The 9,526-nt window shown below is 35.1% G+C and overlaps 1 protein-coding gene across 1 annotated transcript; it reads left to right on the top strand.

The window, feature by feature from the left end:
* The first annotated feature begins 1,042 nt into the window (after positions 1-1,042).
* On the top strand, positions 1,043-7,486 carry LOC145576955 (kinesin-like protein KIN-12F). Its single transcript, XM_081634656.1, has 16 exons — positions 1,043-1,463; positions 1,573-1,710; positions 2,583-2,666; positions 2,767-2,892; positions 2,987-3,046; positions 3,152-3,205; positions 3,297-3,389; positions 3,493-3,588; positions 3,702-3,850; positions 4,134-4,274; positions 4,424-4,553; positions 4,666-5,586; positions 5,671-5,769; positions 5,868-5,936; positions 6,036-6,818; positions 6,937-7,486. Exons 1-16 carry the CDS (start codon positions 1,176-1,178, stop codon positions 7,180-7,182), a joined length of 3,477 nt encoding a protein of 1,158 aa, XP_081490782.1. The 5' UTR covers positions 1,043-1,175; the 3' UTR covers positions 7,183-7,486.
* The last annotated feature ends 2,040 nt before the right edge of the window (positions 7,487-9,526 follow it).

Here is a 9,526-nt window from a genome sequence, read left to right as displayed (position 1 = left end):
CGACCCCTGATTGCGCAGCCAATCACGTCACGACATTCTGGGGTACAAACCCTAGAGGGGCACATGTTCCCACCCCTATAAATACCCCAATCATTTATGATGGGAGGGGGGATTCTGACGTAACATAAATATAGAGCACTAAAAGCTCCAACTTCTCTCTACTTTCTCTCTCTAGCCTTTTCCGGTTTCCGATCACTAACTTGATCGTCGGAGGCGAATATTCCGGTCACCGGAATATTCGTTGTTTTGCAGGTGTCCAAGTCTCATTGTCGGAAGAACGTGACCAGTATCCGAGGGAATCACAAAAAACCCCGAAACACTACTCTTGTAAATTTCTTCTTTTTAAAATTGGATTAAAGTCTTGTACACAACAAATACAAGGAGATCAATACTAATAAATGGTATGATATCGTTTGCACCTACTTATTAACGTGATCAATCAACTATATCCATTTTTGCCCTTTCTAAATTAAATGATGACAGGAGGGCAAACTAGAATTCTTATTTTATCGAGGAAATTATCTCCAACAACCCAACCTCACGTTTTCAATTTTGTGTTAGACGTAGTCATTATCTAAGGATGAATGAGATAGAGTACAAAGTATTGTAACATTCTCAAGTGCCTCAACATTCATAACAAAATCATTGATGTTTAGAAGAAAAGAGTCTTATTAAGAAATTGTTTTTTTTTTTTTTTTTTTTGGATTAGTATTAAAATTGACCTCAAATTTGATTATTATTTTGAAAAGCGAGGTTAAAGACTAAAGAGAGATATTTTTAATAGATAAATTGTATCGATCTCGTGGTTACCAGTCTTATCACAATCTTAAACCCGATGTTATGAGTCCTATATGTCTCTTAACAAAAAACAAAAAAAAAAAAAAAAAAAAAGATAGAAGGGCATTTGAGTAGAATCCACGAAAAAAATTCAAAAATTTAAACCCTAACTTTCTAACGGATCCAAACCCACAGAAAAATCAAAAACTCATTTCTCAACGGTCATATTTCTTCCCATTTCACAAAACAAACGCTCTCTTTCTCTCTCCTACTTCTTCTTCTTCTTCAAAATTCAAACTCAGAAATTCAAAAAAAACTCACCTTCTCTCTTTCTCTCTCTAACACGATACTCTTTCTATTCTCTAATTCTCTAACTTCAATCGACAAATTGGGCAAAAATGTCGATGATTTCAGTAAGAAATCTGCTTAACAAATCTCTTTCTTCTTCAAAACGCCAATCAAACTTAAAGAAATCGCCATTATCAACTTCGAAATCACATACTTTTGCTGACGAAAATGCAGCTCCAATTGATCCCAATATTCAATCAATTGAACCCCAATTTCCCCTTTTATCAAACCCTAAAAAATCACCCTCTAAGCTCTCCATTTCTCACTCCAAAGTTCTTGAATCTTCTAGATCAGACCAAATTGTAGAACATTCTACTTCCGCTGATCCCTCAGTTAAGGTAAATCCCAACATTTCTATTTTTGTTTGTAATCTTATTAATTTATCTTTTCGCTGATTTTTGAAATTTGAAAATTGTGTAATTTTTGTTTTTGTATGTTTTTTTGAAGGTGGTGGTGAGAATTAGACCCAAGACTGTTAATGAAAAATTGGGCGATCCGACCATTAGGAAGATTTCTGAGGATTCAGTATCGATTGGTGACCGGGAATTTAATTTTAATTCGGTTCTTGACTCGAATACTAAACAGGTTAGTTCAATGGGGGTCTTCCTCTTTAGTTGATATAATGTATCTAGTTTTATGTTGTGTAATTGGGGAATTTTTGATTTGTTATAATTAGAAAGTTTGCTACATTTTGCACATTTTATGAATTTTGTTAGATATAATAGGCTAATAGCTAGTGTTTTATTGGTATTGTGAAGTAAGATTTAGTATTGCATTGAAATGATCGACATGTAATGTTGTATTGAAATCATGGAATGATGGTAGTTTTTGATCCAAAGAAATCAAGTAATAAAACAAAGTAATAGAATGTATCTAGTATTATATTGTGGAAACTTTATATTGTTAGTCTTACAGGTTACAGCTACAATTTTTGCTACATTTTGCACATTTTATGAATTTTGCCAGCTATAGTAAATAGTGCTGTATTGGTATTGTGAAGTGACATATAAATATATAATGTTGCATTAATATACGGAGTAGTAGAATGGTCGTAGTTTTCGATCAAGGAACTCTAGTTCTAGAAGAGATTAATATTGGGAATTTTCGATTGGAAAATGCCCAAGCAAAAATGTTTAATCCCCTTGATTATTTGTTTATTGTGTTTGAACTCACAAAGATGTTTTCGAGTTGGTGTAATATCTAATATTGGATCAATGTGATTTTATTCTATTTTTTTTTTTTTTTAATTGTTATAACAATGGATCAATATGATTAATTTTAAGTGACACTTGATGTTGAATTGATATCTTAGAATGATCATAATTATTGATCCAAAGAATTCAAGTACTTGAAGTCTTGAACTGATTATTGTTAGAAATTTTTGATTGGAAATTGCAAAGTTAAAATGTTTAATGCCTTGGTTTTAAAAATTCATTTTGTTTGATTTCGTGCTCCAGGAAGATGTTTTCGAGTTAGTTGGTGTACCTTTGGTTAAGGATGCATTGGCAGGTTACAATGCTTCAATATTATCTTATGGGCAGGTATTACAAAAGAAATCCCCTAGTCATTTCATCTGTGTGACTCTATTTGCAGTCATTTTAGTGAATTCAGGGTAATTAATATAGCTTTATCTTGTTATAGACTGGGAGTGGTAAAACCTACACAATGTGGGGGCCGCCAAGTGCCATGGTCGAGGGACAGTCTCCTAGTACTCAGCAAGGAATTGTTCCACGTATCTTCAAGAAGTTGTTCTTTGATATTGAGAGAGTATGTTACTCTACCACCATCTAGTTGATAAATTTTAGAAGTATATGTTGTGCATATGTTAGAAGTTGAGTTTTATTCATTGCTTGGTGTATAGGAAAAGGTGAATTCTGAAGATAAACAGATAAATTACCAGTGTCGTTGCTCATTTCTTGAGGTAATTCTATTGACCTAGTAGTCCTGGATGGATACCATAACTAGTATAGTTGTTGCTTTATCATGTGAATCAAGGTGTTTGACTAGATGAAATTGGTTGTAACAGATATACAATGGACAAATTGGAGATTTACTTGATCCCACACAGCGAAATTTGAAGGTGCTTGATCTTTGCCTTTGAATTGCTTTTATAAGCTTGTTTGTTGTCATTGCATTATGTTATGTATGATTAACATTTCATAACTTTTCAGATAAAGGATGATGCCAAAAATGGGTTTTATATAGAGAATTTGACCGAGGAGTATGTAACAAGCTATGATGATGTTACTCAAATTTTAATCAAGGTATCCAATAGATATGCTTTGTTCTCCATATTGTAATGACCATAACATAAATCATGTACAAGTTTACTGTGCCAGTTTTCTCATGCCGAGTTTTATGGTACAGGGACTTTCTAGTCGAAAAGTTGGTGCCACAAGTGTAAATTCTAAGAGTTCTCGATCTCATATTGTATTCACATGCGTGATTGAATCCTGGTGCAAGGTATCCTTCTAATCAGCTCCTGAAAAAAATGGTTTAGTTCTAGTTGATATAATCATGCTCCATTGCAATTGCTTTTACTTAAGTAGGTCCTTGACTATCAGTGTGTGGAACAGGAAACACCATCAAGTAACATTAGCAGTTCAAAAACTAGTCGAATAAGCCTCGTTGATCTTGCTGGAATGGGAAGAGATAAACAAGCTGATGCTGGAAGAGAGTTTGAAAGGGAAAGAAAAGAACTGAACAGTTCATTGTCTCACCTTGGGTAAGATATCATGAAGTTCTCAGTTTCATGGCTTTTATTTGTGCTTTCAGATTATAGTTGTTGAATAATACGAAGTAATAATAATGCAACTTGGGTACCTAAGGCAGACATGGGTTTCAGGTGTCAGTAGTACTTAAGGTGAAATGTCGAGTCCAAGTAATATAGAATATGAATAAACCATGATACTTCAATGAGATATAAAGGACAACAAGCTTTTTAATTTGTGGTTGCTTTCTTGTTTATCTACAACGATACCTAATAGAAAATTGTCTATTTGTTGCAGGCACTTGGTGAATATCTTAGCAGCAGGAACTCAACCTGATGATCTTATGTACAGAGATTCCTGTTTAACACATTTACTGCAGCAATCACTTGGTGGCAATTCCAAACTCTCTGTCATCTGTACCATATCTCCTGATATAAAGTATTCTTCTAAATCTTACCTAATAGTTTATGTTTTAAATTAGGAACATGTATATACTAGCATGTATTACCATTTACTCATGTAGAGTAACCCTTAAGAATCATGGGAATGGGACTCTGATAATCTTCTTGTTATTTGATTGAATGCAGAAATTATGTTGAGACGCTTAGCACACTCAGGTTTGGACAACGAGTAAAATCCATTCAAAACAAGCCTGTTGTTAACGAGATTACAGAAGAAGATATGGATGATCTAACGGATCAAATCCGTCAACTTAAGGTGTATATTTTTCCTTTGATTATTTCATTCTAATACACTCTGCTTAGAAAAAAACATCAAATCTTTTTGATCACTCATATTTATAAATAAACTTTGTGTATTTACTTTTCAGGAAGAACTTATCAAAGCAAAATTAAATGTTCGCCCAGCTAGCTCTGAGAATGGACAATTAGCAGGGAAAAGCGTGCGTGAAAGCATGAATCAATTAAGAATTAGCCTAAACCGCTCCCTGGTGTTGCCTGCAATAGATAATGTGATTGAAGAACATGTCAATGCTGACGAAACTGATGTCAGAGATTTGTGTAAACATTTTGATCACTTGAATAGATCCTGTGAAGAGATATCAAAAGACATGTCTTGTGACAGCGATACCATGAGTTTTTCGTCTGTGCGAGGAAGTTGTGATAGCTATTTCACCAGTGAACATGAAATCAACTGTTTACATGAATCAGTAGAAGTCAGTTCTGATCAGGCATTGCAGTGTAGTGATCATGCTTCTAGAAGTAGTATGTCTATCAGCTCATCTCGACATTCTGCAGCTTTTGAAGAGCCAGCATTATCCGAGTCACCCAAAATTAAAAATACTACAAGAAAAAGCATGGTAAGTTCACCAAGTCTTTTGGCTGAGCAGAACATTGTTAATGAGAGCGCCAAGTTCTGTGAAGCTGTGCCGGGGAAGTCAGTTAGGCAAAGTGAGCCAATGCTGCGATCCTCTTTAAGGTCAAGCAAGATGTTTTCAGGACCTACTGAATCATTGGCTGCTAGCTTAAGAAGAGGCTTGGAGGTCATTGATTCTCATCAGCAGCATAATTTGTCAAAGTCTTCGGTTGCTTTCTCCTTCGAGCACTTGATGTTAAAACCTTCTCCAGCAGTTGACAAGGCCTATGCTTCTGTTCAAACATTATCAGATGTTAGGCCATCAGTTGATGGATCACCTTCTTCCTTTATATGTATATCTTGCCGTCAGAAAGGGCAGAGCGTCTCAAATGAAGTTGAGGATAGTTTGAAGACATGGATAACTGCAAACAAAGAGGTAGGAGTAAATCTTAAGGCCTCAATGGACTGCACCAAAATGATCATATTCTTTGTTTCTTATACGCTTTCTTTGACCTCTCAGGAAAAGGATGCAGATACTGCACAAGCCATTAATTCACAGAAGGAGCTTGAAAAAGTTTGCAGTGAACAAGCTACTAAAATTGAGGAGCTCAACCATCTGGTAATTTTTTTTTTTTTTTTTTTTCCTTGTATAATCCTCTGAAAGATAACTTTTCTATAAAAGCTTCTGCCTAACTAATCTTTGAACTGTGTGTGCAGGTGGAGCAGTTGAAACAAGAAAAAGAGAATAATAATGCTTTACAAAATAATCAAGAAATTGAAGACAAGGTCAGTAGCTTCCCAGTGAGTTGAAAATTTTCCCTGCCCTTGTAGCTGCTGCTTTTTTTTCCTGTTTCTGAAGCGTCTTTATTTAATAAATTTTTGAAGAGCTGCAATGACGGTGAGACTGAGGATCAAGAACCTGAGATCATAAAGGAGGCATGTGCAATTGAGGACAAGTGCGAAATAGCTAATGGTTCCTTTGATATGAGAGAAAGGGAAGAACTTCTCATGGAAATCCAGCTTCTGAAGAGCAAGTTACAGGCCTATACTACTGATGCAGCTCCAAACAAGTCCATTGGAAAGCTAAGATCATCTCTGCTATCACGTTCCATGAATTTACGGAAAAGCATGAGCACCACCCAGTTCAACAATGCTGAAGAATTGGAAAAGGAGAGAGAGCGATGGACTGAGATGGAGAGTGAGTGGATTAACTTGACCGAAGAACTTAGAATTGACATTGAAGCCCATCGTGAGCATGCTGAGAAGGTAGAGATGGACTTGCAACAGCAGAAAAAGTATGCAGAGGAGTTAGATGATGCCCTTCACAGGTCAGTGCTTGGCCATGCAAGATTTGTGGAACACTATGTTGACCTTCAGGAGAAGTATGACCATTTATCAGAGAGTCACAGAAGGATAATGGAAACTGTAACTGATGTCAAGAAAGCTGCTGCAAAGGCAGGAGCCAAAGGCACTGGTGCTCGTTATGTTAAGGCTTTTGCAGCTGAGCTTTCAACAATGAGGGCTGAGGAGAAGAGAGAGCGAGAACGGTTGAGAAGGGAGAATAAGGGCCTTAGATTACAGCTCAGAGAAACTGCTGAGGCAGTTCAAACTGCTGGTGAACTTCTAGTCAGACTTAGAGAAGCTGAGGAAGCTGCTTCACTTGCTGAGGTAAATTTTCTGATCACAACAGTTCACGTAATTGGATATGAGTTAGTTTTGCAAGATCGATTTAAAAATATTGTAATGATTTTTGCTTACATACTTTTGAATTGCGTATTCTTTGCAGTCTAACCTTACTGATCTTCAACAAGAGAATGACAAGTTGAGGAAGCAATTGGAAAAACAGAAGAATAAACACAAGATGGAAATGGTAACAATGAAACAGTACATGGCTGAAAGTAAGTTGCCAGAATCTGCATTAAGGCCTGTATATTACGACGAGCCGCTTCCCACCAGCACTTTCACTGGCCAGGATGATGATGATGCTTGGAAAGCAGAATTTGGAGCCATATATCAAGATCATCGTTACTGAAATCTGGAGATAAAATAAATAAAGTCTGTGCATTTGGGTTTAGTAGTGGCTAGCCTTTGACCCTACTTGGGTCATGGTGATATTCTGGGTGTGTACAAAATCTCCATTGTTATACTTTGGATCACTATTTGTTGTCAAATTGCTAAGAACCAAGGATCAAAACGTTGTCATTCTTTAATTTAATTAAATATTTTTTACTCTCTCCTTCCATAAATAGATGTCTTCATTGTCTTGATGCATTGTGCTTTAAATAAAAAATGCCTTTTGTAATAGTTTTTTTCATAGCCTACTCTAGGTCATTTAATCTAAGCGGGGCCTAAAACATTCTCTTAATATTATTTTAGAAAAGGTGATAACTTTTATTAAACACTTTCAATATATTCAAAAATTTATATTCAAGAAAGAGGACAATTTATTTTATTTTTTTTGCTGCAAAGAGGACAATTTATTAATAGTTATAGCAATTGTAATTTTCCTATTATAGTATGCTCTTAGGCATTCTTGAGAGGATTTATCAAAATAAAACTTCAAATTAAAGTGATGCATCAAGTTATCAACTTGACAACTACATCTCGTTTATAAAAGATATTTTCATACGAGTGGACCCAACAAAATTAAATTAACTCATACTAAGTATATGATTATCAAATTAAAATTATTACGTGCACCATTACATCACCAGATCAAGGTTAATCCAAAAATAACTCATATGTAGTATATGATTATTGAATTGTGCACAATTCTATTATCTAATTTTGATTAACCCAAAATCTACCCAATTTGAATAGATTCCACCTAGAAATCAATGTTTGATACAATTATAATTGTCCTATCATTGTTGTAACAGACAAATTGATAATAGTATAAGACTCATTTTTCAAATATGACTTGAGTCGAATCGATCTAAATCAAATTTGTTCTACGAAATTTATGAGTACACTTTACAAGGGTGTTTTCATTTAAAAGGATAATACAGAGTAACTCTCTAATCTTATAAAAATTATGCATAAGGAGAGCAAGCATTATAATAATGTCTCTCTACTAATGTAGCACAAAATTCATTAAATTGAATAACTACGCCACATCATTCCTTATACCTTATCGATCACACCCCCATAGTCCTGAATTAAAACTCATTCGTGAGATCAAATTCTGTCAAAATCAACCATCATTTGTAGACCTGGCAAATGGGTCAGGTCATTTCGGGTCAGGTCGGATTTCGGGTTAATTTTCGGGTCGAGTCAGTACGGGTCGGGTCAACTTTGGGTCGGGTCATATTCGGGTCGATGCATTGGGTTAAATTCAACTCTGTATACTACCTTCGTTACATATTATTTGCAACGATTTGACATAAAGTATAGAGGAAAAATGTCTAATCGTTGCAAATAATATGAAACGGAGGTAGTATAATTTTATATATTTTTTGACGAGAAACTCATTATATTTATTAAGGCTACTTTTTTCATGGAATACAGTAATTGTTTGACTTTAGATTATTTTGTAATTTCATTTGGTATTGAACATTATGTTATGTACGCATTATTATTGTACTATTTTTTTCTAGACTTGTGAGAAATGTGACTTTTATTTCGAGCTTTAGTTAATTTTTTTAATCTTATGCACAAACTCCGTAGAATAGTCGTTTAATTTCAATCTTTTTACGATTTTTTAATAACTTATAGAGATAAAAGGCCGAAGAAATCGAGAAAAGTAATGCTCAAAATATGTAAATTACTTATACTGTTACACATTACAAATTAATAAAAAAAATTAAGTCGGTTTGATTGCGGTTTTTTTCTATTTTGGTTTGCTCAGGTCAAGTCTTTAGCTTAAATAGATTTTGGTCATTTAAGGTATAAGATAATTTTGGTTCGGGTCACTTTGGGTTTCGAGTCTATTTGGGTCAATTAATTCAAGTTAAAGGTCGGGTCACTGGGTATTGGGTCAACTTTGGGTCTCGGGTCACTTCAGGTCGGGTCATTTCGGGTCGGGTCGTTTTGGGTTGGGTCATTTCAGGTTTCGGGTTAAGGTTGGGTCAATTCCACTTCGAGTCGGGTATGGGTCGGGTCGGGTTGATTCGGGTTTTGGGTCAATTTCAGATCACTATTTTCGGGTCGATTTTGGATCATGGATCGAGTCATTCGGGTCGGGTCATCGGATATGGGTAAGAATTGCCAGGTCTAAATCATTTGTAACAATTTTTACATCAAAAGGGCAAAAGCACACACACAAGATGAAGAGTGTATGTAAAACGACGTCGTTTAGGCATATTCGATTAAAAAAAACAAATCAAAATTAAACCTAAAAGTTTTAATTTTCTTTACAGATATTCTGAGTAGATAGG

The sequence above is a fragment of the Chenopodium album genome, chromosome 13 (assembly GCF_948465745.1).
Source record: "Chenopodium album chromosome 13, dcCheAlbu1.1, whole genome shotgun sequence".
NCBI classification, from domain to species: domain Eukaryota; kingdom Viridiplantae; phylum Streptophyta; class Magnoliopsida; order Caryophyllales; family Amaranthaceae; genus Chenopodium; species Chenopodium album.
This window is presented reverse-complemented; position numbering and strand designations above follow the sequence as displayed.

What these genes read in the sequence shown, in the direction of transcription:
- LOC145576955 (XM_081634656.1), top strand. Translation starts at nt 1,176, where the DNA reads ATGTCGATGATTTCAGTAAGAAATCTGCTTAACAAATCTCTTTCTTCT. An exon ending in ACCATATCTCCTGATATAAA is followed by an intron (nt 4,275 to 4,423) that starts GTATTCTTCTAA and finishes GATTGAATGCAG; the next exon opens with AAATTATGTTGAGACGCTTA. An exon ending in TTGAGGAGCTCAACCATCTG is followed by an intron (nt 5,770 to 5,867) that starts GTAATTTTTTTT and finishes CTGTGTGTGCAG; the next exon opens with GTGGAGCAGTTGAAACAAGA.